Source organism: Sinocyclocheilus grahami, unplaced genomic scaffold (genome assembly GCF_001515645.1).
Source record: "Sinocyclocheilus grahami isolate Dianchi unplaced genomic scaffold, SAMN03320097.WGS_v1.1 scaffold232.1, whole genome shotgun sequence".
Classification (NCBI taxonomy): domain Eukaryota; kingdom Metazoa; phylum Chordata; class Actinopteri; order Cypriniformes; family Cyprinidae; genus Sinocyclocheilus; species Sinocyclocheilus grahami.
The window spans coordinates 651,010-678,768 of NW_015505411.1; the positions used below are offsets into that span (position 1 = coordinate 651,010).

General features: G+C 38.1%; 1 protein-coding gene across 1 annotated transcript in view; it reads left to right on the forward strand.

Annotated features, from left to right (window-relative positions):
* LOC107597466 (protein furry homolog-like) overlaps positions 1–27,358 on the forward strand; it is a 96,496-nt gene extending 69,138 nt beyond the window's left edge. The window contains exons 39-58 of the mRNA XM_016288538.1: positions 428–522; positions 631–1,244; positions 1,347–1,615; positions 2,467–2,607; positions 2,775–2,975; positions 5,387–5,548; positions 5,660–5,734; positions 5,810–5,986; positions 8,294–8,302; positions 8,720–8,914; positions 10,328–10,510; positions 15,034–15,410; positions 18,757–18,964; positions 19,893–20,042; positions 20,220–20,318; positions 21,106–21,174; positions 22,261–22,278; positions 23,045–23,155; positions 25,044–25,237; positions 26,113–27,358. Coding sequence (XP_016144024.1) covers positions 428–522; positions 631–1,244; positions 1,347–1,615; positions 2,467–2,607; positions 2,775–2,975; positions 5,387–5,548; positions 5,660–5,734; positions 5,810–5,986; positions 8,294–8,302; positions 8,720–8,914; positions 10,328–10,510; positions 15,034–15,410; positions 18,757–18,964; positions 19,893–20,042; positions 20,220–20,318; positions 21,106–21,174; positions 22,261–22,278; positions 23,045–23,155; positions 25,044–25,237; positions 26,113–26,416 — 3,651 coding nt within the window. The 3' untranslated portion in view covers positions 26,417–27,358. The remainder of the gene's footprint in view (positions 1–427; positions 523–630; positions 1,245–1,346; positions 1,616–2,466; positions 2,608–2,774; positions 2,976–5,386; positions 5,549–5,659; positions 5,735–5,809; positions 5,987–8,293; positions 8,303–8,719; positions 8,915–10,327; positions 10,511–15,033; positions 15,411–18,756; positions 18,965–19,892; positions 20,043–20,219; positions 20,319–21,105; positions 21,175–22,260; positions 22,279–23,044; positions 23,156–25,043; positions 25,238–26,112) is intronic.
* Positions 27,359–27,759: the final 401 nt, after the last annotated feature.

Sequence of the window (27,759 nt, forward strand, 5' to 3'; positions counted from 1 at the left end):
TATTTTTGCATATCAGTATATTGTATTTTTTTTAGTAAGCCTTCTCTCTATTAAATAAATATAATTTTTAATAACTGATTTATTTTTATTTAGATTTAAATATAATGTTTTTTTTTTATGAAAATAAAAATGTATTTAAAAAAATATTTTCTGACATATTTTTGTGTCATATAAAAAAATTTAATAATATAAATATAATATCCTTGGGTCCTTCCAAGATTCATTCTTACAGTTTCAACAAAACATCATCTACTTTAGTCATTAAGATTTTACTTTATTTTAGATTTAAATCAGTGTTCATGTTGGCCCAGTCGGACATGTGGCATTTCTTTCACCTGGACCAAAACTCCCTCACACTGTTCTTAGGCCCTGCTAAGTGTTGATCTCTTAAACAGTCATAATCAAACGTTTCATCTGTCTCTTGCAGGGTTTTGTTATCGAGTTGCTCTTGACACTAGAGGCTGGTATAGACACTCTGGCTGAAACGATGAAGAGCTACGACCTTCTCACTGCACTCTCACAGTAAGATTTGCTCTGCTACAACAAAACATAAAAACATTATTTCCCCTCATATACAGCACATTATTTTACCCATATAACCTTGAGATGCTGTCTCCATTTCCTTCATAGGGCCTCCCATGATCCTCTGCAGGGCACCAAGTTTGCCAATAACAGGAAAAGTACCGGTCAACTGAACCTTGGCAGTGGAAGTTTCTTGCATGTCCATTACAGCCACGCTCGCAGCAACTCCCTCCGTGCCAGTCTGATGGGTGAACGCTTAGGAGACCGTCACCGCAGCAACACCCTTGATGTAGCCGACCGGTTGGGTGGCAGCCACGGAAATCTAGCCCGCACTCGGAGCTTATCATCATTACGAGAGGATGGTGTCCGTGGCGATGGAGGAGGATCTGGTGAGGTGGTGCCACCAACTGACCCTACCAACCTGATGGCGACAGTCTTCTGGATTGCAACGTCGCTACTGGAGTCCGATTATGAGTTTGAGTACTTGCTGGCACTCAGGCTGCTGAACCGACTGCTGGCCCAGATGCCCCTGGAGAAGGCGGACAGCAGGGAGAAGCTGGAGAGGGTGCAGGCCAAACTGAAGTGGTACAACTTCCCCGGCCTCCTGACGCTCTTCCTGAAGGGTTTTACTTCAGCTGCAACACAGGAGCTCACAATTCACCTCCTCAGTAAACTCATCACTGTGTCCCGACACACACTCATAGACCCCTCACAGCTAGCAGGTGCGCCCATGTTCAATATCAGTATCTGTTTCAGTACCGGAGATTTTGATGAGAATTGAGGGTGTTTCCATATATTTATTTTCTTAAATTATTTCCTGTCAGGTTTTCCTCTGAATGTCCTGTGCCTGCTGCCGCACCTGGTCCAGCACTTTGACAACCCCACAGGGTTCTGTAAGGAGACTGCTGATCGGATCGCCAAAGTGTGTGCTGAAGAAAAGTCAGCCACACTGGCCAACCTGGCACACATGATGAGCCTGTACTCAACGCACAGTTACTCGCGAGACAGCACCAACTGGATCAATGTGGTGTGTCGCTACTTGCACGACTCCTTCTCTGAAATCACCTTTAACCTGGTCACATACCTAGCTGAGGTGAGATGAATTTGATTGACGTACATTGAGTCATACAGTTGGAAATAAACTATTGGGATATTGTTGAGATGTTTACAATTAAAAGTATCTGAGTTTTCAGAGTTTTTCAGAAAGCGATAAATCTGCCACCCTGTTTTGTTTAGAAATAGTTTCAAGGTATTTAGTTGAATCGACCTTGGTGTGAATTTTTGTAATTTTTAAATATGATGATGTTTAATGGTTAAATAAATGTATAAATATAAAAGCAATATATAAATATAACGTATTTATAACATTATTTTATTACACTACCGTTCAAAAGTTTGGGGTCGGTTGGATTTTTTTTTTTTTTTTTTAAGAAGTCTCTTATGCTCATCAAGGCTGCATTTATTTGATCAAAATGCAAACAAATATATTTTTAAATGTATTTTATTCCTGTTATGGCAAAGTGGAATTTTCAGCAGCCATTACTCCAGTCTTTATTATCAATGTTGAGAACTGTTGTGCTGCTTAATATTTTTGTCAAAACTGTGATACATTTTTTTCAAGATTCTTTGATAAATAGAAAGTTAAAAAAAATAGCATTTATTTAAAAAAAAAAAAAAAAGAGGTCAAAGTCCTTTTTGATCAATTTAATGTGTCCTTGCTGAATAAGTATTAATTTTTGAAAAAGATTTTTGATTGCCATTGATTATGTATATAAAATCTTTTCATATGTATTATATATTATTATTATTTGTTATATATTTATCTATTTACACACTTATCATCTGCAACACGATGGGGTCTCAAGCCACTTTTTTCAAAACTGAACTGTGCTGTCATATAACATGGTGCTGAAGTCTCTTCCCCTTTGACCTCCTCTGTTTTAGTTATTGGAGAAGGGCTTGAACAGCATGCAGCAGTGTTTACTACAGATCATCTACAGTCTACTGAGTTACATTGACCTGTCTGCTGCTCCTGTCAAACAGTTCAACTTGGAAATCATGAAGATCATTGGCAAATATGTACAGGTCTGTGTACAGCTTACTCTTTCTTACTCTTTTCGGAACATCAGTCCCTCCAATGATTTATTTTAGAATGCCTGTCCCATTTTATGAGAATATGAATACAGAGCATTCCAATGCGAATTCCTTTCACAAGGTCTTTTATTGTTTGTTGTGTCTGCGTTGCTACACAGAGCCCATACTGGAAGGAGGCCCAGAACATTCTGAAGTTGGTGGTGTCCCGCTCTGCGAGTCTGGTTGTTCCTGATGAGGTGCAGCGCTCCTACAGCATGGAGTCGACCGGCTCTCCAGAAATCGCTTTCACTCGCATATTCAACAACTCATCTAAAGAACTGCCAGGAAAAACATTGGACTTCCACTTTGACATCTCAGAGGTGCTTGGCCTGACATCTTCTCTGTCTTCAGCCACTTTTATTTTGTTTATGTTGCGTGTACACTACTGTTCAAATGTTTGGGGTCAGTAAGTTTTTTTATTCAGCAAGGACACATTCAATTTATCAAAAGTGTCAGTAAAGACTTTTATAATGATACAAAAGATTTCTGTTTCAAATAAATGCTGTTCTTTTGAACTTTCTGTTCATTAAATAAATGTATCACGTTTCCACAAAAATATGAAAACATTTATACAAATAAGCAATGTTTCTTGAGCAGCAAATCAGCATATTAGAATGATTTCTGAAGGATCATGTGACCCTGAAGACTGGAGTAATGATGCTGAATATTTAGCTTTGCATCACAGGAATACATTATAAAAATATCAAAATAGAAAACAGCTATTTAAAATTGAAAAAATATTTCACAGTATTACTGTTTTGCTGTATTTTTGAGCATAAGAGCATAAGGCCCAATCCCAATTCAACCCTTAGCCCTTCCCCTTTCCCCTGGGGTAGAGGTGTCTCGATTCTCTTTTGGTTGGAGCGGTAGGGGAAGGGCCAGATAGCCCTTCAAACAAAGATTTTTCGGGACCACACTTCAAACGAAGGGGTATTATCTCAGTGTAAACCGGCTCCAGCGGCAACATGGCTGCCCGAGCGAACAAAATGAGACATAAATGTAAGCATTTTTGGCATTAATAAAGATTTTAACGAAAGTAATAATTTGTTTTGTTACATTCAATCATGAGTTCATATTTACAATCATGTTACTCAAAGAAATGTTTGGAAAAAATCGCTAATATTTGCTAACTAACGTCATATCATTACAGACTGCACGATAGTGCCACAACATATTTTCATGTCTGATCAGGGCGATAACCACCATAGACATTGAGGGGGGCTAGTCCCCCCAATAATTATAAATCACTAAACCCTTTTCTCAAATATTGCCAATTCGAGAGAGAGAGAGAGAGAGAGAGATGAAGGTTGCATGTATGCGCGTCTGTGCGTTTCTCTTTTTAGAGTGAGTTTATATATATATAGGTGCTAGACGACGTATGATGACGTGTGATGGCATAGTAGTGGTGTCCCAATTCTTAGGGGAATATTTTCACCCCTACCCCTTGACACTCTGTTTCAAGGTTTGTTTATGTTGCGTGTACACTACTGTTCAAATGTTTGGGGTCAGTAAGTTTTTTTATTCAGCAAGGACACATTCAATTTATCAAAAGTGTCAGTAAAGACTTTTATAATGATACAAAAGATTTCTGTTTCAAATAAATGCTGTTCTTTTGAACTTTCTGTTCATTAAATAAATGTATCACGTTTCCACAAAAATATGAAAACATTTATACAAATAAGCAATGTTTCTTGAGCAGCAAATCAGCATATTAGAATGATTTCTGAAGGATCATGTGACCCTGAAGACTGGAGTAATGATGCTGAATATTTAGCTTTGCATCACAGGAATACATTATAAAAATATCAAAATAGAAAACAGCTATTTAAAATTGAAAAAATATTTCACAGTATTACTGTTTTGCTGTATTTTTGAGCATAAGAGCATAAGGCCCAATCCCAATTCAACCCTTAGCCCTTCCCCTTTCCCCTGGGGTAGAGGTGTCTCGATTCTCTTTTGGTTGGAGCGGTAGGGGAAGGGCCAGATAGCCCTTCAAACAAAGATTTTTCGGGACCACACTTCAAACGAAGGGGTATTATCTCAGTGTAAACCGGCTCCAGCGGCAACATGGCTGCCCGAGCGAACAAAATGAGACATAAATGTAAGCATTTTTGGCATTAATAAAGATTTTAACGAAAGTAATAATTTGTTTTGTTACATTCAATCATGAGTTCATATTTACAATCATGTTACTCAAAGAAATGTTTGGAAAAAATCGCTAATATTTGCTAACTAACGTCATATCATTACAGACTGCACGATAGTGCCACAACATATTTTCATGTCTGATCAGGGCGATAACCACCATAGACATTGAGGGGGGCTAGTCCCCCCAATAATTATAAATCACTAAACCCTTTTCTCAAATATTGCCAATTCGAGAGAGAGAGAGAGAGAGAGAGATGAAGGTTGCATGTATGCGCGTCTGTGCGTTTCTCTTTTTAGAGTGAGTTTATATATATATAGGTGCTAGACGACGTATGATGACGTGTGATGGCATAGTAGTGGTGTCCCAATTCTTAGGGGAATATTTTCACCCCTACCCCTTGACACTCTGTTTCAAGGGACAAGGGGTAGGGGAAGGGGTATAAAATAGAATTGGAATTGGCCTTAGACTCTTACCAACCCCAAATTTTTGAAGGCTAATGTAAATCTGTTGTAGTTTCAGAACTTTTTTTTAACTCGTCTTAGTAGCTTTTTTGACGCAGTTTTTTTAACATTTGACCCACAGACACCTATTATAGGTCATAAGTATGGAGACCAGCGAAGTGCAGCAGGGCGTAATGGAAAACCGCAGGTAATTGCTGTGACGAGAAGCACCTCCTCTACTTCCTCTGGCTCCAATTCAAATGGGCTGGTGCCAGTCAGCTGGAAGAGGCCACAGCTCTCGCAGGTATTGTCACCTATTATGAAAATCTTTCAATTCTTAATTAACCAACTGCAGCTTTGATTGCTTTTTTATTATAACTCTTATTTTAATGGTGATATTGTTATCTGCTTCCAGAGAAGAACCCGGGAGAAACTGATGAATGTCCTATCTTTGTGTGGCCCAGAGTCCGGCCTGCCTAAAAACCCCTCTGTACGCTTTCCTTCTCGTATTACATTAGCAGGTTGCGCAGTTTTAGCGATAACTAATTACACCTCTTTTCTGTAGGTGGTGTTCTCTTCAAATGAGGATTTGGATGCAGGTGATCAACAGACCAGTCTGATCCCCACTGTAGAGGAAGTGACACAGGAGGAGGAAGTGCAAGCAGAAGATGCAGGAAGTGAACAGCAGTTTGGTGTCTTCAAGGACTTTGACTTCCTGGATGTTGAGTTGGAGGATGGAGAGGTGAGCATTGATGCTCTGGGCATGCTGCCTCATCTTTTGATAATTAACAAACAATCCTCAAAAGTCTTTTCTTGCAAGCATCTCAGATAGGGATGCACCAATGCCATTTTTTTAGAACCAATACCAAAACTATCGGCCGATACCAGCACAGTGTTTTTTTTTCAATCAATGTAGAATTTCTATATATATTTGTGTTGACCTTATCATCACTGTTTTGTGTTAAACACAATCTACTAAATGTAGACAACTTCATTATACAGTAAAATAACAAATGGAAAATATATAACCATAATCTATGACAAAAATACTATTATGAACTAGGTTAGTGGATAATTCAGCAGCAAAAGTTACTCAAAAAAAAATTTCACAGTGCACAGATTTTTTTCACAGTGCATTTTATAAAATCTAAACATTAAGTGAAAAAAACATTATTTAGTGCGGAACAAATAAAAGTGAATAAGTAGGACTAAATCTGGTAAAATGTTACACATTGCCTTTTTATTGTTGTAAAATCCATTCATGAAAAACAATTAAATATATTTATATATAAATATATACTATAAGATTAAAAGACATTTCTTTTAAATTTATAGCACAGAAATGAGGCATCAACATATGATAGATAGGACAGAACATGAAAGGCTATTAATAAGCTTTCATTGCGCAAAAGTATTATAACATGAAAGGCTCCTATACGGAGTGGCACAAAGCACTTATGCGCATCCCGTGCATAGAATGATGCGCTTGAAGCAACATGGAGTTACAGCGTGCAGTGCTCCGCATAGAAAAGTTCAAAGCACAAAGGGAAGAGATATTGATGCGTTGTGTATTATATCTATACAATAGAGTCTTTTCTTTTAACGGTTTTAAATTTCAGTTACTGTGCGTGTGAAGAACAATTCATAGTGCTCTCTACTCCAGTGTTGTGATCTAGCAGAAAGTAACATGATTTAGATGCAGCACTAAACTCCAGCAAGATAAAGTCTTTTTATGCAAAATCATTGATCTTTATGTACAGATCAAGAATCATCGTCTTGAGTTTTATCATCTTGACTGTCATAACCGAACGCGATACGCAGTCTGAATGGAAGATGAATTTAACGACTTTATTATTCATGTGAACCTCACATTAAACTATGGAACGGCTTCAGAACACTTAGAATATAGTGCACAGTAGGGCTGTCAAAATGGCTGAAAAACTAATTTCGAATTTTGTACTTAAATATGATCAAAATTCGAATTATATTTAAAATGCATAATTTCAGTTAGGGTGAAGAAAAGCTTTTGGCTTCTCTCCTGAGGCCACAAGAGTGCGCATCCTTCAAAGCATAAGATAACATGACTATCTGCGAAAAAAAAGTGCATAATGTTTATAAACCAATTATAATTAAGTTGCTTAAACAACTATAAACACAACAGCATCATGTATGTATGTATGCATAGTTTAATACAAAGGGCGGAAAGCCAATCACACAGTACATTTTTCATTTAAAACATGAGATGCAGTGGGATGGGGAAAAACCCACCATAAAGTCTCGATATATGTTTTTTCAAAGTTAAACTTGCATTAATTTTACATGGCTTTCTAAACATGCGGCTCCTTTGTGCGAGATGTGAGTGCAACAGTAATAGATGTCCATCTAGAAAATGCGTGAAATGTGCGTTCTGTGTGAACGGCTTGGTTTTGGTTTTGATGTAAACAAGATCTTCTCCGCGTTGATGTTCTCTTTTCCCGCTATATTTTTAATGAACAACGCAGCTGCGCCGCATCTAGTGGCTTCAACTGGATAGGTTAACAAAAACATTATAATGCAACGACACTTACATCGTCATCGCATCTCGTGCGCCGCTGATAAGGCTGCCTCCTTAATGCACACCTAAAATTTGAATGCAACGTTTTTGCATTCGAATGTGGATTCTTATTTTAAATTCGACAAATATTCGAAATTCGAATTTTTTTTGACAGCCCTAGTGCACAGAAACTTTATGGTGCTTTATAATGTTTTTGTGCCTTTCATGGGGCTTAATAATAACACAGAATAGTATAAGCACAATATTGGATTTGGATTGGTCTTGTCTAACCGATACCCGATCCGGCAGAAACTGGCAGTATCGGAGCCGATACCGATACTGAGTATCGGATCGGTGAATCCCTAATCTCAGAACTGTTTCATCCTTAACAAAGAGAGAGTCTATGTGTGTTTGTATTTCTCTGACATCACCAGTGTCCGTTTGTATGCCTCCACATTATCTCTGTCTTAACTCTCCCTAACACTCTTGTTATCTTTTTTCCTCTTTTGCGTCCAGGAGCTTCAGGTAAATTTTAAGCAGTGTTCAGGGAAATGTTTGTTTTAAACCATAATTGATTGGCCTTGTCATTCATTTAAAAAATTTGCCCATTCAGAAGTTTTACAAAATGAAATGTGATTCTTGCTAGCCAATCAAGTGGGTTTGTTTTGATACTTGTGGCTAATGAGTGTCACAAGTACATGGATAGTGCAAATGAACAATTTTCATTCAAAATAGAATATAAAGCATCTTTTAAATGGTCATTGTTGTGTTGTTCTCCATGTTCACCGACCCCACTGTGCTCTGTGGTTATGCGTATTGCATCGTGTTTTGTATAGTGAATTCATTTAATTTCTTATCCTTTATTTCTCTATAGTTCACATTGCTTGCAGTTAAAAGTTGATCTGCTTTGCTCTCATTGGCTTTCTCCTGTTCCACCTGCAGGGGGAGAGCATGGACAACTTCAACTGGGGTGTGAGGCGTCGCTCACTGGACAGCATTGACAAAGGTGACACCCCATCTCTGCAGGACTGCCAGTATTCCGGCAGCACACCCAGTCTCATCCAGCCAGAGGACACTGATGAGTCATCTGAGGAGGAGGTACTGAGCGCTAGCCAGATTCTCACCCGCTCCAACCTCGTAAGTCCCCTCTACTCTGGGCCCCCTCCACACAGGGGGCACAGCATGGTGTGTCTGTGTGCCAAATTGGGCTTAGACGCTGCCACAGCCTACGTAGGCGGGGTTAGACGCTTGCTTTCTGCATAACCCACACTTACAGTATCTTTAGACAAGTGCCCTCTGTACATCTCCCTGCCGCCCAACCAAGCCAGCTATTAATTTTTAGTACTCCATAGAACCCTTCTTTGAGCCTTAGTTCCATTTTGATTCCCTTTTTTTTATTTGTTTTGGGTAAGTATGGTGATGGGGACCCATTTTTTTCTGTCTTTTTATTAGCCAGAGTAACTTTAATACATTGTAGCTGTTTTGCATTCTTATGCTAACTTTGACATAGGTTTTTAGACCCTTGACAGCATGATCTCATTTAGAGGCCCACACAGAATCTGCACATACACACAACTCTGCAGAGTTCCACAAACATCCATCATTCATAGAGTTACACCTCTTCTTGTGTGTTTATTAATTATTTGTATAATTTGATTATACTTTCAGCTTAAAGCAAGAAGATAGTACTTTCCACTTAAGGCTGGAATACTTTATACAACTTTTAAAATCTGAACACATTTTAAAACGCTAGGCATTATAAACTTGCTGACATTGTAAATGGTTGAAAATTATGGCTGAAGATTACACACTAACAGACTTTTAAGTTTTTCCGAACACAACAAAAAAACGCAGAAACGTAAGCAAAAAATCAGGGTCTTTGCCTTTCATACAGTGATTTTCTGTGAAATCTGTCAACTCTGACTGCCCAAAATCTGCAGACTGCCTCAGAATGTCAACAACTAGCATTGGTTCATCTAGACTGCAAAATGTGTAGTTTATTCCAGACTTTAATTTAACTCATTTTAAAATGTTTATTCCCTTAAAAATCAGAAAATGCTAAGTAATCTGTATATTCCTTGTGAGCCTTCTTTTTACTTAAACAGCTTCAAATAGTTTTTCTGCATGAATGTTAACTATGCACTATGAACTTAATTTTTCTTTTCTTTTTCTCTAACCTCTAATAATTTTTTTTCACCCTTTTGCTTGCTATGGGGCATGAGCTACTAAGCAGAGCTTAAGAAAACTGATCATTTAAATGCTGCTGAGTGAAAGTCATCTTCTTTTCCTGTTTTTGTCTCTTTCCTTCTACACTGTTTGAATAAGACTGAAAGATGTAATGTAATTGGTCTTGCCAGGCTTATGTCATTTTTCTGGCATGTCGCATGTTGTCATGATATAAGACGAATTAAATATTATGAAGTACAGAAATCGGGTACTATTTTCCATTGAACAGTTATAGGTGCATGCAGCATAACACTTAGTTTAGGCAGAGACTTCTACATGCTTCATTTTTTACTAACTATTGATTCATTTTTCCTTTTCATGCAGCTTAATAGTGATTCAGCGACTGATGACGCCATATCCAATCATATGGACTCCCTCCAGCAGTCGCAAGAATCCTCCAGTAGTGTCCTGACTGAAGAGGCCACGCCTACCCCACCGCTGCCCCGCCCAGACAGCCCCACCCATGAGACCGCTCACTCTGACAGCAATAGCAACCAGCTGCCTGAGGTGGGATCAATCAGGAGTCTCAATAAATTGTGGTGCACGGGTGCTATTTAGCCATTTGCTTTTTGCTCTCTTATGGAGTCAACTAGTGCTGTTTTCTTACCTATCAAATTCCCTGTATCACCCCAAAAGTGTAAATTTCAAGCTTTTAATGCAGACTTTGTTGCTAAAGTGTTTCCGGAAAGTGTTGCATTTTTAACACTGGGCACTAACTGTTTCCTCTGCCAAAGTACTGGCACATGATATCTTTTTTTCTCGCACTGGGTGTTGCTTTATGGGATGCTTGCCATCATTGACATTAGATATTGATTGACTGCTATGTGGGTGGGGCTTGCTTGCCTGCTTGATGTTTGATTCGGGGAGAGATTATCAAAGACAAACATACACCTCAGGCCTGCTGTGCTAGAACTACCTCAAATTTGGTCCCAGAAAGGTTGAAAAACACAGACGTTAACACACTTTAGGCTCTGACGAAGACCACTCACTTCTATCCATGGACCTGCAACCTCATCGTGAGTATTTGTGAAAATCCACCATTCTACGAGGTTTGAAAGGCCGAATCCCCAAACATGAGTTTTATGTGCATTTTCTTTATTTTGTCCATTTGTATTACATCATCCCTGACTGTCCTTTTACATCCCTGTTAAAGGAATCATTCACCCAGACATTGTCATTGTTTACTCGCCCTCATGTTGTTTTTCAGTGGAACACAAATGAAGAAATTTTGAAGAATGTTCATGCTGATTTTTTTTCCATAGAATGAAAGCAGTCACCACGTGCTGTCAAGCTCCAGAACTACAAAAAAAAATTAATCAAAAGAGTCCATATCATTCATGCATTATATTTCATGTCTTCTGAATCAATATGATAGCTTTATATTATAAACAAACTAAAATGTAATCTTAACCAATGGCGTTCTGTGTTTTTGACATCAAGTTTTAATATATGAGAGCTACAGAGGAGCGGAAAGCTTTCAATGAGTTAAGACTACATTACTGTTCCTTGCAAAAAGCTGGTGTATGACTTTAGAAGACTTTGATTATAGCAAATAAGTGGTTTGTTCCACTTTTATGGAGCTCTTTTGTGTTCTTTTTAAGGCCTGACAACTCCTGGTCACTTTATGCTTTCATTGTATGGAAAGTGCAGTGTGAAGACTCTTCAAAGTATATTTTGTGTTTCAGTGTCAAGCATTTTGAAACGGCATACGGGTGAATAAGTAGCGACTAATTTTTTGGTGAACTATCCCTTTAAAATCGAAGAGCATGCCATGCAATAATAATCAAGTAAAAAAAAAAAAAAAGGCACAGCCCGACTGAGAGAACATTAAAAACTGCTAACAGGCTTTAGCCAGCCATGTTACTAACACTGTAACTTAACTAACTGCGGATATCTGAATATTTTGTTTTTCAGTTCATTTGGTTGATTTTAAATGACGTAGTTCTATTCTAGAAAAATGTTCTTTTTAGGATGTTCGCCCAGGTCAACCTTCATACACACAACCATTACTGTTCAGATGATTTTCAGGCAAAATTCATCTGTGTATGTCCCCTGGTCACAATTCATAGCAGAATACCCTCCTGTTGATGTTAAAAAGCAGGTCATATGGGTTTTCGGAAAAAAATTTTTTTGCAGTTTCTAAAGTAGCTACCCTTCAATGTAAACGGTCTGCAAAATTGTTAATCAAAAAAGTGCATGATAAATAAAGAAGTTGTCTCTCAAAAGAAAGAGTCGACTCTGAACCGCCTTAACGAGTCGTCATATTTTCGAATCTTCTGCCTGTTACCTATATATGTCACAAGGTAACACAGTTGCATAATCCCCACCTGCCCATGAAATACGAACACTCTGACCTGCCCACAAACACTTCAGCTAGTTAGTGTGTTCACATCATGTTGAGAAGACGATGTACAGCATTTTCAGCCTCACTGGGCATTCTAACACAGTTCCCACACGTGCACCTCCAATAAGTAAATAATAATAATGAGTGCAATAAAACTGCTGTCACATCACGTAAAGTACCACATACAAAGTTTAAACTTACCACTGAGAAACGTCCTGATCAAGTCGTGCATGTGATGGAGTTTCTGTCATCCTCGGACTTGGGCTCGAATTGATACAGTAATATCGATACCATTTTTGTTTACAAGTAACCCTCCGGAGCAAAAAATTCATTATGGTATTGGGCGTTTCGTTTCTGACACTCATTGTATACGGAAAGACCCATCACAACAGACTTGGCCAGCTGACCAATCAAAGCAGAGTAGGCTTATGGAAGGCTGGAGTTTACAGACCTTAAGCTCAGAACTGCTTTGAACGAATCGTTTTGAAATCATTGAAAAATGATTCTAATATTAAATGTATATTCTGAGAAAATTACAATGTTTTCTGATATTAGATGCATTTAAACCTGTTGAAGGGGACTCCAACACAATATTAGGACACTTTAAAATGCCATATGACCTGCTCTTTAATGAATGAACAACTTTTGATCAATACCTACTCAGTCCAGCCAAGACCAGTTGAGTGCAGTCATACCTCAATATCAGCTCAAGGGCATCTCGCCTGTCTTTCTCCAGCTCTTAGCGTAATGAGTCCAGATAAAACCATCGATAGTCGTACTCATCTGCTTGGCCACCACAGCCAAGAACGCCTAAAAGCTTTCTCTAATACCACCTCTATGGCTCCACACCACTCTCCCTTCTTCTCCTAATGCATTAGACTCATAAATAGAACAGAGGAGGAGAAGAAGAAAAAAAGAAACTCAAGTTCGTTCAATTAGATGGTTGTTGTTGTTGTTTTTTTGTTTTTGTTTTTTTCCTCGGTTGTCTCCTTTAAAATATGTTTGAATAATACACGAGTCTGAGATGGAACAGTTTGTTCCCAGAGATGTTTTACCATCATTTATGTTGTGTGCTGGAATTTAACGTAATGGTAACATCCATTATACATCTCAAAGATCTTGAGATTTAAAGACTTTGTGACATTGAGGTCATGTGGCATTGTCAACCATTGCATGGTTTGTGTGATCTCCAAAAGTTTGAACCTTAAACCACTCGGTTGTAAGTAGTGGTCGACTGATATATTGCCAATATTTGGCATTTTTATTTAATCGGCATTATGTTTGTCTAATAAGTGTTGGAAGCCAGATTTTTTTTACAGTGTCAGGAACACAGGATCTCCCATTTCCCATCTTTATTAGTTTGCTGGGGTTTATTTTAAAAATAATTATTAATATAGTACATATTGTACATTTTATGTAAAATAAATTAATTTTATTGTAACATGTTATTTACTATTTTTAAATTAAATGCAAGCTAGAATAAATGGATGGATATCTTATATATCTCGCCTTAATAATGGCAATTGACCACCTTACTCTAAGATATTAGATATCAGCTATAAAAAAAAATCTGATTGGCCGACCACTAGTTTTAAGCTACTGTTGTTTTTTTACTGTTGTGGTTTCATGAAGTAGAAGATAGTAGAACTAGTCATACACTACATATTGAATTATGGTCGACTGATATATTGCCAATATTTGTCATTTTTATTTAATCGGCATTATGTTTGTCTAATAAGTGTTGGAAGCCAGATTTTTTTTTACAGTGTCAGGAACACAGGATCTCCCATTTCCCATCTTTATTAGTTTGCTGGGGTTTATTTAAAAAATAATTATTAATATAGTACATATTGTACATTTTATGTAAAATAAATTAATTTAATTGCAACATGTTATTTACTATTTTTAAATTAAATGCAAGCTAGAATAAATGGATGGATATCTTATATATCTCGCCTTAATAATGGCAATTGACCACCTTACTCTAAGATATTAGATATCAGCTATAAAAAAAAAATCAGATTGGCCGACCACTAGTTTTAAGCTACTGTTGTTTTTTTACTGTTGTGGTTTCATGAAGTAGAAGATAGTAGAACTAGTCATACACTACATATTGAATTACATGAATATTGTCTTATGTAAGTATCCATGGAGTCTTGATTGTCAGACATGTTATGAGGCTCAGGGTAAAGCTGTTTCCCCATGAGTTTGATTTTTATAGTTATAAAATTATTTAGCTCAGTGCTTTTATGTGATTTATGACTAGAAATACAGTGGTCCATTTAATTTACATCCTCTGATGTCACAGGTTTATTTAAGTCAATGGTGAAAGATTAGCCCTGTACCATTATTGATTTTTCCTCTCATAATAGAAGCACCAAACGCATATAGCAAGGCCATTTTGTGAGTGGCTGTGCTTAAGGGTCCCTTGGTGATGTTCACTCTTAAGTGTAATGTTCACCACCTGGTCTGAATGTGGACCAAAATAAATAGTCCTTTTTATTTCAGTAAAAATAAATAGTTTCTACAGCAACAGCTCTGGAGTGTTGTGCTTACTGCACACAAAAAGATTCAAAGATTTGTTGTGTATTATTAGAGTATAAAGGTATTTATTGTCCCCCAAAATACATGTTGCCCTCTTTGCTCCAGTCCTGACTGCCCTTTACTGTCATCTTTGCAACTGCAGGATGCGAGTGTAACTGCAGCTGATGAATTAAGCAGCAGTGTCAGTGAGGATACGGGGTTTGGCAGTGCCCCTCCTTTACCCTCAGATGCCCCTGAGCTCTGTGACTTACCTGACTCCCAGGACCCTACCGACGACCTGGACCCAGCGCCCCCTCCGCCACCAGCTGTGGACAGCCCGCCTGGATCCCTCTTTGATGACGAGCTGGTGCTGCCACCACCTGTCAAAGACTCCACCTTGGAATCCATGTACGAGAAGGAGATGGTTCTGGCTCTGGACTCGGCCCCCGATTCAATATGCGAGGAGGATGTGACACTGGCTCTGAAAGAGCTAGATGATAGATGTGAGGAAGAAGAGGCGGATTTTTTCGGCATGTCCAGGTTGGTCTGTGATTTCTGTAGTAATCATTCATGGGGTTGAAAGTTGAGTCAGTCATGGCTCTGATCCGAAACCCTACCTTTTTGTCTACTAACAACATCGACAGCTACCTTCAAGGCAGTATCCTAACCAAACTGCAAAGTGTATTACTCGAATGCCAGGTTACACAACTAACTCTTCTCACATGAAGCGCAACATATGAAATTGTCATTTATCATTTAAAGGTTGCCCAGATGCCTTTTATTATCTATTATGTGTAACAACTTTGGTCAGGAGTGCACCTAAGATGCTCTCTAGTTAGGCCGCTCACAATGTTTTGAGAGTGTAGTAGAATTAAAATAGCGCAAAAAGGTTTTTAAAAAATGGAATTATGCACCCTACCATTCAAAAGTTTGGGGTCGATAACATTTTTTACAAATGTTTTTGAAAAGTCTCTTATGTTCACAAAGGCTACATTTGTTTGATCAAACAATACAGTGAAAACCGCAATATTGTTAAATACTATTACAATTTAAAATAGCTATTTGCTATTTAAATGTTTTAAAATGTAATTTATACCTGTGATGGCAAAGCTGAATTTATGGCAACGCTTAATATTTCTGTGAGATTCCACAATGCATTTTTTTCAGGATTCTTTGATGAATGGAAGTTTCCAAAGAACAGCATTTATTTGAAACAGAAATCTTTTGTAACATTATAAATGTCTTTACTCTCACTTTTGATCGATTTAATGCATCCTTGCTGAATAAAAGTATTATTTCTTTGTTTTTTTTTTTTAAATCTTCCTGACACCTAACTTTTGAAAGGTAGTGTAAATACCCAAATTATGTATTGTTGTTTTCAGGTATACTTCCAAATTTAATTTCACATGCTTCGGATAAACATGATTGCAGATTTATTTTACTTTTGATGGCATGACATAGTACATGGTGTGAGGCAAACCTGTGTGAAGTCATCTGTATTTATATGTAAATAATATAGGGCTTTTCCAAATTTTATTATGCACACATTATTTTCTTTGACTGATCATTACAGATTAGCATTCACACTGCAAATACATTGTGGTCATATGCATTTCTGACTTCCTCCAAATGTGATTTGAGTGATCAGATCACACAACTTTTTGGACCCCATTTACAGCTGTACATATCACCATTCCCTTTGGATCTTTAGACTTTTTTTGCTCTGTACTGTACCATTTAATACCATTCAACATATTGCTTATCTTCTGCAGTGAATAATAAGGATGATTTTTATTAACGCTTTGAATCGTGATCTCATACTTGGCAACATCATTGCTCTTGAAGGTCAGCCATCAATACGAGAGCACATAAGAAAGTGCCCCCACGAACTCACTTAATTTATTCTTATACACGCACTCTCACACACTCTTCCTCTGCAGTGCTATATATCATCCTCTAAGCCCTGATGTGTCCGGCTCTTCCATGATCGATTAATAAAAATTATAGGCAGCGATTCAGCAAAGGGCTCTAATTAGATTTTTGCGCAATGAGGGCCTTTCTTTGCTCTTCCTGGCAACTTTTTACGCCTGAGATCCATTTAGCTGAAAGAGAGCCTGGCAAAAAGGTTTTTAAAAAATGGAATTATGCACCCTACCATTCAAAAGTTTGGGGTCGATAACATTTTTTACAAATGTTTTTGAAAAGTCTCTTATGTTCACAAAGGCTACATTTGTTTGATCAAACAATACAGTGAAAACCGCAATATTGTTAAATACTATTACAATTTAAAATAGCTATTTGCTATTTAAATGTTTTAAAATGTAATTTATACCTGTGATGGCAAAGCTGAATTTATGGCAACGCTTAATATTTCTGTGAGATTCCACAATGCATTTTTTTCAGGATTCTTTGATGAATGGAAGTTTCCAAAGAACAGCATTTATTTGAAACAGAAATCTTTTGTAACATTATAAATGTCTTTACTCTCACTTTTGATCGATTTAATGCATCCTTGCTGAATAAAAGTATTATTTCTTTGTTTTTTTTTTTTAAATCTTCCTGACACCTAACTTTTGAAAGGTAGTGTAAATACCCAAATTATGTATTGTTGTTTTCAGGTATACTTCCAAATTTAATTTCACATGCTTCGGATAAACATGATTGCAGATTTATTTTACTTTTGATGGCATGACATAGTACATGGTGTGAGGCAAACCTGTGTGAAGTCATCTGTATTTATATGTAAATAATATAGGGCTTTTCCAAATTTTATTATGCACACATTATTTTCTTTGACTGATCATTACAGATTAGCATTCACACTGCAAATACATTGTGGTCATATGCATTTCTGACTTCCTCCAAATGTGATTTGAGTGATCAGATCACACAACTTTTTGGACCCCATTTACAGCTGTACATATCACCATTCCCTTTGGATCTTTAGACTTTTTTTGCTCTGTACTGTACCATTTAATACCATTCAACATATTGCTTATCTTCTGCAGTGAATAATAAGGATGATTTTTATTAACGCTTTGAATCGTGATCTCATACTTGGCAACATCATTGCTCTTGAAGGTCAGCCATCAATACGAGAGCACATAAGAAAGTGCCCCCACGAACTCACTTAATTTATTCTTATACACGCACTCTCACACACTCTTCCTCTGCAGTGCTATATATCATCCTCTAAGCCCTGATGTGTCCGGCTCTTCCATGATCGATTAATAAAAATTATAGGCAGCGATTCAGCAAAGGGCTCTAATTAGATTTTTGCGCAATGAGGGCCTTTCTTTGCTCTTCCTGGCAACTTTTTACGCCTGAGATCCATTTAGCTGAAAGAGAGCCTGTAGCCGTATGTGTGAGAACCCCTCTTGTGCGGCGCAGCAGCAGCGAGTGGGGGAGGGAGTGAGAGGGAAAAACAGAACGTCACAAACGCAGCGGGAGAATTTAGGCTAACACGTGAGGTGAAAAGCTTGGAGAGGGAACGGCGAAAAAGGCATCAGAGCAGAACGACAGTGAAGAGAACAATAAAAGCTTTTAGTGAAGATGAAGGCAATGTCCTCCACATCTATCAGCAGCACTGGTCTCAGATTCATCTATTCGGTCTGCTTCATCAAGCTCTTCGGCCCTACAGGCCTGTAAGTGTGTGTTTGTCTGTGTGTGCTTATGTTGTGTTTCTGTGCATCTGCAGAAGATTTTGACTGTAACAACACTGCAGCACAGGACATCTGCAGTGAGAGAGAGAGAGAGAGAGGAGGGAGATCTTGATAGAAAGAACAGCATGTTGCGGTTTACATTTTTCTTCCTGGATGATGTACCGCTTTGTGTACTCACGTCTCTATATGTGTCTGAGTCTAGCTCTTTCCATCTCTGTTCGCAGTCAAGATGAGGGTGATGCAGACGGCTTTCCTGAACTCCAGGCCTCACCACCTCCGTCGCCCTTTCTTTCGGCTATTTTGGCAGCATTCCAGCCCGTAGTCTATAACGACGAGGAGGACGCCTGGCGTTGCCATGTCAACCAGATGTTGTCGGACTCAGATGGGTCTTGTGCTGTTTACACCTTCCATGTGTTCTCACAACTCTTTCAGGTAAAAATTAGAGTTTGTGAGTGTATACCTGCATGTTACATGAATATTTATATACAGTTTTCTGCAGAATAGTTCAAAAATCTTGTTGGTAAGATTTTTTATTACTTTTATTCAGCAAGTATTAATTAAATTGATCAAAAGTGACTAAAGACATTTATAATGTTACAAAAGATTTCTGGTAAATGCTTTTCCTTTCTAACTCTCTAATAATCAAAGAATCCTGAAATAATTGTATCATGGTTTCCACAAAAATATTAAGCAGCACAACTGTTTTCATCATTGATAAAAAATGTTTCTTAAGCAGCAAATCAGCATATTACAATGATTTCTGAAGACTGGAGTAATGACTGCTGAAAATTCAGCTCTTCCATCACAAGAATAAATTACACTTTAAATTATATTTATATAGAAAAGTTTTAATTTTAATAATATTTCACAATATTTCTTTTTTTAACTGTACTTTTATCAAATAAATGCAGCCTTGGTGAGCATAAGAGACTTCTTTCAAAAACAATTAAAAAAAAAGGTTTGAATAGAGGTTTACTTACGTTTATAAAAATGGGTTCTTAATCTATGGCCACTTTTGGCTGTATGGACTCTTAAACTTTTAACTGTCACTAGTTTATTTGTCTACTTATAATTTCCAACAGTGTGTTATGTTATGTTTAGCGTATTGTTCTTGAACCACCATCAACATATGTCTTTTCCAACATTTCAAATCACAATTTTAAGCATTTTTGGAATGAATTGTCTCCACTTTCTAGCCATACAACTAATTTAATTGTTAGCATTTTATGTATCCTAAACACAATTTTTTATTTCATAATCAAATTTGTATAAGTGATATTTACCATAGCATTGTTATTTGACTGATTCATAGCTTGGTGTTTTTCTGCAGTACTGAGTTGATTCTCTCCTGTCTCTTTAGCACATTCAGAGGAAATTTGACTCGATTACCCATGCCTCAGTACGATTCCTTGGGGAGGGGCTGCAACGAATGGGAAACCAGTTCCTAAGCTCTCTAGAGGTCATGACCTCCTGCTCTCAGTGTCCTACAGTCCTGCTGGATGCTGAAACTGTGAGTGTACACTTCCTTTGTACCTCACATCTGAAAATTACACAGCTTATTGATAGTTGTGTAGTTACACTTGTCTGTTTACAAAGATTATATCACTGACCAATCTGTTATCTATATGTGTGATAGTGTGCAATAATACAACATGTTGGTATATTCAGTAAACTGTGTGTGTTTTAGCTGGTCTCCTGTGGGCTCTTGGAGACTCTGAAGTTCAGTGTGTTGGAGTTACAAGAGCATCTGGACACTTACAACAGCAAGAGAGAAGCAGCCGAACAGGTGAGATACTAACTTCAGTAATATATCAGTGTATAATATTGTGGTGTTGTGTGTTTTCTTTTCCAAGTATTTCAAAGCCATATGATGTCTTTGAGTAAGGAACAAATACAAAATTTAAGTTACTCACTGAAAATCTTTCTTTAAATCTGATGCAATAATGAAAGAACGTCTTTGGTTCCATTAAGGCAGAAGCAGTACACTGATTTTCAGCTATACCCAATTCCTGTGCAGTTTGTTAGTTAAAGTTTAGTCTTTAAACCCATCTTTAAAGAGATTATGCAATGGAGGAGAGACAGCAGAGGAGAATAAGCTGACAGTGCAGGATCATAAAATGTCTCTTTGCAGTTATTGTTGGCTAGTAAATCATATAAGGACATGAGTTAGCTTCCGTTAGCACCCATCTAGAATCTACAGCAGCCAATTTCTCTCATGGAGGCCCTAAATCATTTAGCTGGGCGGACAGGCTCAGGAAGGGGAGTAGACGGGGCAGATGGGATAGTGGATGACTAGAGGACAGTAATTGGATGAGACACAGGCACTGCCTCTAGAGCATTATGTGCCCGACCCCCTCTGTGCTTAAACAGACCCTCTTTAATTTGCTAAGTAGCAGACTCTTATTAAATTTACCTCACGCACACTCCCATACGAACTATTCGTCTTTCCCTCTATTTCTGTTTCGCACTCACAGGAACGTCATCTGTCTTTGCTCACATTCACAACATCAGAAATTTCCACCTTCACTTCTCTGCTTTTTGGTTAAGGTATCTAATTTCTGCTTCCCCTTCAGTGGTTGGATAACTGCAAAAAGACCTTTGGTGATAAAGACGGTAACCAGCGACCCAACACTCAAGCTCAGGTATTAAAAAAAAATCACTTCCACATACTCACCTCACTGCATGCTTCAGTTTGAGCACACAAATGTGAACATTTGTGCTCTAAACAATTTTATTCATCTCTGAGAAATAAAACAGAATGTAAGAACGTCTGTAAGAATGTAAGCAGATTTGATTCGAGGGCAGCTGATCTTTCTGCTACCCATAATCAGGCCCACACAGAATCTGTGCTCCTGAGCGCACCACAGATTTCTGCAGAGTTAAAATGTCTGTTATTCATTTCAAGTTCTGCACATCCCTTTCATCCACACAACTGAGTAGATTTTCTCCAAAAATTCAAAAAAGCACACTGTTAAAAAGTTTGGGGTCAGTAATATTTTTTAAAAATAAATTAATATTTTTATCCAACAAAGACACATTCAATTGATGAATTCAATTGATGAAGAGTTACAATATAGACATTTAAAATAAATGCTGTTCTTTTGAACTTTCGGGGTAAAAAAAATTATTATGGTTTCTACAAAAATATTAAGGAACAGTGTTTTCAAAATTGGTAATAGGAAATGTTTCTTGAGCACCAAACCAGCATATTAGAATGATTTCTGAAGAATCATGTGACCCTGAAGGCTGGCATAAGCACTGTTTCTCTGTCAGTTTGTCTCTTATGGTGGAGGCTTTACCTTTATGCTCTCCGTGTCTTACTCTTCTATTCATCTTAGTCACTGCTTTCCTAGTGAACAGCATCTTTATTTTCTGTGATGTTAAGCACTTTTGCAATTTTGTGATGCCACAGTTGATATTTCTCTCTCTTACTGGAACTTGCATCTGTCTCAACCTCTCTCGCTCTTTAATTTCCCTCTTCGATCTATTAGCATATATTTAGCAATGTAACAAATGTTTGAGTGTACATGAAACTGGAGAAAACATATTAAGTCATTTCATGTAACAGCATTTTTTTTTCCCTGTCATTGTTAATTATCAACAGACTGCAATATTTCTCTCTCTGTCTCTTATGTTTGGTCTTGAGGTGTTATCAGCACACTAATTTTTGGTCTTTCTCTCATTTCCTGTGTTTCCTCTTTTTGTGACCTGCTGTCCTTTTTGCTTAGCCAATGGAAATGCTAGCAGTAAGTGGTTTATCATATTTTAGAGCCTGTCACAATCCTTTCTATTTAGCCACGCATACTGAACATTCATCTATACTTCACTGATACATCTGCACAGTCGTTCTCAACCAATCAGAATTCAGAACTATGCCTACATCTGATCTCTTAACACCACTACAGACCTGTCTAATTCATGATTATTCATAAATCATCACTACATGCTTCAATAATGATTATTTAATGGCTTAAATGAGTTTTGCATACTTACAGTGTTGACCTTGCTTCCTAAATGCTGATTTTATAATGGGTTACTAGTGTTTTTAATGCTTTTAGAAAGTTTGACACATTATGCATACAGAGTGTGTCCATGGACATCTGAGCGGAGGACGTGAGAGAAAAGTAGCTTAGATTATTTTTGTACCTGCCATTTTTGCATGCTCACCCCTTCATCCATCTGTCCCCTCTGCTCACTGCTGACATATTTTGGATCATGCAATTCGGATCTGACATTTTCCAGAAACATCACTTTTTCAGGGTTTCGTTCTGATAAGGGAATCATACATGGTCCACGTTTTACAAAATGATTCTCCAAGGTATAACCTTGCTAACCCTTCTCTCCGTCTCAAAGCCAGGATGTTCATCCATCCGTCTTTCCCTCCATTTGTTCATTCATCTTGCCGTCCGTTCATCCAATCATGCTGTTTTGCTGCTGACTGTGCTGATGATTAAAACTAAAGATGTTAAGGTGATGGTGTCATGTTCTTTCTTTCTCTCTCTGTTTCTTTAGGAGCTGGAGTTGTGTCGACGGCTGTATAAGCTGCATTTCCAGCTCCTACTGCTCTTTCAGGCCTACTGCAAACTCATCAGCAGAGTGGACACCATCAAGAGAGAGGCAGAGGTTTGTTTCTGCTTGTGTTTTTTGTCCTGTGTTGTTGTTGTTCACACAGGATACATTGTTGTGTTTGTCTGCACCATTTTTAAAGGGTTAGTTCCCTCGTAAATGAAAATTGTCATCATTTACTCGCCTTTAAGTTGTTCCAAACCCATAAAACTTCTGTTCATCTTCAAAACACACGTGACCCTGAACCACAAAACCAGTCTCAAGTCGCTTGGGTATATTTTTAGCAATAGCCAAAAAAAAACATTGTATGGGTCAAAATTATCTATTTTTCTTTTATGCCAAAAATCTTTAGGATATTAAGTAAAGATCATGTTCCATGAAGATATTTTGTAAATTTCCTACCGTAAATTTATCTAAACTTAATTTTTGATTAGTATTATGCATCGCTAAGAACTTCATTTGGACAACTTTAAAGGCGATTTTCTCAGTATTTAGATTTTTTTGCACCCTCAGATTCCAGATTTTCATCTCGGCCAAATATTGTCCTATCCTAACAAACCATACATCAATGGAAAGCTTATTTATTCAGCTTTCAGATGATGTATAAGTCTCAATTTCATGAAATTTACCCTTATGACTGGTTTTGTGGTCCAGGGTCACAAATTAAGATATTTTAAATGAAACCTGAGAGATCAACACACATACATAGAATACATTATATATGGTGAATGGAAGCCCATTAGCCCAAGGATACTTGCTTGATGTGTAAGAACAAACCTCATTGGCTGAGGTTGGCTCATCTGTTTACCATATATGATGTGCTCTATGAATGTGTATTGATCAATGTTTATGTGAATAAAAGCCTCAATTAAATCTCTTCATCATATAAAGCCATCACGTCTCTTTAAAAGACTTGGATTTATTGGAGTAAGGATGGAATATTTTTACACTGTCTTTATGATCTTTTTAAAGCCTCAAAGTTTTGTTTGCATGGGTTTTCAATGCAGGGACAGAAATCTCTCAGGTTTCATTAAAAATATCTTTATTTGTGTTTCTAAGATGAACAAGCATCTTATGGGTTTGGAACAACATGAGGCTGGCTGAATGTTGAATGAATTATAATTTTTGGCTGATCTATCCCTTTAATTGTTTTTCTATGAAGGATTGTGCTAGAAGGACGGCTTTGACCATTGCAGCATGTCTCGCTGTTGTTTCAGTGCCATTGTCAAAACTTTAACATGCAGTGTCAAGATATAAATGTATTGATAGAAGATGAAAGATTCCGTTTCATTTTGCAAGAATTTGTGTGAAAAGGCCTATAAATTAAGCGTATGTATAGATTTATGTCATATTAACAAGAAATACAAATCTTATTTGTACTGTTGTGGCTTTTTGAGTGCCACAAAAAGTGCATGACATGAGGCCAGCAAGCTGCATGATGGCACACACATACAGAAGACTGGATTTGTGGTAGTTTGTGCTAATGTGTGCCAGTATGGACACACATAAATGTCTGACTGCACATAATGATCTTAGTGCAGTTTAACTTCACTATGCTCACTGAGAGAGAGACTGATATGCTTATTACAGACCAGAGCAAAGCCATTCAGCCTATCGATCATCGATACTAACTCACTTACACTCTATAGACTGCACACATACACACACAGAGCTCATCGATCTCTGTTATTTAGAAATCATACAGTATAACAGTTCACATATATTTTGCTTGGGAGAATCCAGTTTTGAGTTAATACGCATTGCCTTGGTTTCAATTTTCAATTGTTTATTCTTAATATGATAATGACTATGGTGTGCCTTAATGATTTTGTCAACTGACTGATTGTGTACTGGCAAGTTGGTCATTATTCATGAGTGGTTTAGAGTTGTGAGAATATTGACTGAATGTTGATTTAAAATGTCATGGTGCTTGTGTGTTTCTCAGGTGACTAACATGTCAGAGGAGCTGGCCATATTAGAGAGCTGTCTGAAGGAGGCAGAGTCAGTAGGTGATGGACAGGAGGGACTGGGCGATATTAAATTGGACCAGTCAAGCACAGAGACGGCTATCCACTCACTCATTGAGAGCCTCAGAGCACGGGACTTCAGCACAGCCATTGCTCAAGTTAAAGCCTTCAGGTAAGATAACTAGGCTTTGAAGTTGCAGTGAAACTGTATCCCAATTAAATGGCTCATCGGACAAAAAAAAGTGTAGGTTGGGACTTGGTTCATTGTCATTTGCCAATTGCTGTGATCTTAGTACTATTAATAAAAGATGTCAATAATATTGCACAGATAAATTCTGTATAATAAACGCTGCAGTATTTAATGAAAAAATAAGGGTTGTCAGTTTTGATTTCATGGTGTCTTTAACGTTGCGATGAAATATTTTAATGCACATCCGAGTGTAACAGATTATCAAAACAGAAAAAAATGTGGGTGTGGACTTGGTTCAGTCCATCAGTTGTTGATTGGATCGAGGCAAATCTGAATGTGAGCTTTCAGGTGATTCTAAGGAAGGGGGGCGGAGTTTAAGCGACTAAATGAAGGGTGAAATCCAACATACATCACCAGTCTGTCAAAGTCTGTTGTTTAACCAGAAGATCAAGTTGACATTTGACAACTTTAATAATAAATATAACTATTTATATGCTCTCATATAACTAGAACTAAGCAAAAAAGTATCAAGAAACTCTTTTAAACTCCTTTTAATAGTTTTTCATCCTAACCAGATGTGACAAGCAACATTACAACCTCATTGGTCCGAGATCTCGTTCTACATAGTTTGTCTGTTAAACATTAAATATATTCTGATTGACCGATTTCAGAATTGACAGACAAATTGCTTGTCACTGGAAACATATTTCACAGCATGTCTAGTTAGGATCCATAATGGAATTAAGCATCTTGTCGAACTCCTGTAGATCTCTTTTGCATAAATCTGATATGTTCCTGCATCTGTATACCTCTATAAACCCACCTTCTGTATCTCTTACTTCTCTTCATTCCCTCAGGTGCCTGTGGCCTAATGACATATTTGGCAGTGAGAGGGATGATGCAGTACAGACGCTGCTGCACATTTACTTCAGGCACCAGACTCTGGGTCAGACGGGCTGTTTGGCTGTGGTGGGCCCCAGCAGGGATCTTTCTCAGGCCAGCTCACGCCTCATGGAACTCAACCTTCAGATCCGCGAAGCTCTCTGCCAGGCTCAGACGCACCCACACACCCACCAGACGCACATCCTTTCCCCGACCCCCACGGCCCACATCCAGACGCAAATCGACACGCAAAACACAGTCCTCAGCACTGGACTGTGAGAGCTTCACGAACTCCACTCTCTTCCTCCGGGGTGGCGAGTTTGGAGATTTTCACGTAGACTTCACCTCAAAGGGCTAAAGAATGTGTGGCTATTAGTTACTCTAAACTATTACGCAAGTACCATGTTTTTCCTTCCCCCTTTCTCCAATAGTTTAACTTCTCCAGATGTCAGAGAAAGTACGAAGAACAGGACTGGTCAAGAACCATTAGGAGGGACACTGGGCGATAATGATGCTAAATTTGAAGCTTTTTGGCGGAATGACCTATGACCTCTAGGCGGTGTCTTTTTATAGTGATCCACATCCTTCTGCCCCACTATGCACTGGGGCAGAGATGGGATTTGGAGCGTTATTGTGAGAATCAGAGTATCACAATGGATCAGCGAGACTCGCATCGCTGATCGCAAAAAGCATGCTTGAAAGAGAAGCCTGCAACAAATATTTTTTTGAGAAATGTATTTTTTAACAGTCTTAGGTTGTAAATGTTAGGATATTTAACATGTAAGCTTGGGGGGCTGTACCCTCCGTATAAAGTGATTTATCGGTTTAACTTTATTGACCTGGATCGGGGAGAACTTTCAGCTTTCACTGGGCCGCTCTTACAAATCTCTTAATCTATAACCAAATAAGTAGCTGCCTGTAGGAAACCATAGACTCTAGTGTGTGCGCGTGCGTGTGAGGACGAGTGCGAGGGTGTGCTTGCGATTTGACATGGACTGATATTTGCACACCCGCTCTCTCTCATACATGCACGTTAACAAACCGAAATGCACAAGTGAAGTGCAAACTGGCTGCAACTCATGGAAATATCAATAACTTATTTTACTCTGTATATATTTTAGAAAATGTATAGTGTAAAAGCAGTATTTTTCCTTGTACATTTGTGTAATGCACTGTTCAATCAGAGAGAGCTCAGTAGAGGGTAATGACTAATGCAAAAAATAGCGAGTTGAATAGCTTTTTGGATGCAAGTAAGTCACAGGCTGCCCTCCCCTTTATAATACGGCACCTTAATCTTCAATATTTCCCAACGAACGAGCTCAGCTTCTCAGCTGAGTTTTGCCATATGCATTCCTTGATACCCACTGTGATCTCCATGTTTGCTCAAAGTCCCTCTGTGAGGCCCCGCTGGAGCCCCTGCTGAGGGGAAACTGGGGCTAGTGTTTGTCCATGTTGGCTGTCTTAACCCTAGACTCAGGGCTGCACTGAGGGTTTGTGGGCTCTGCGACGTAAGGCACTGTGCTTCGCTTGCCGAACTTCAAGAGACAAAGCGCTGTCCTGAAAGCATTAACCGCAAACATGGGGGAGGGGAGGGGGGGGGGGGGTTTAATCTGTCGTGGCAC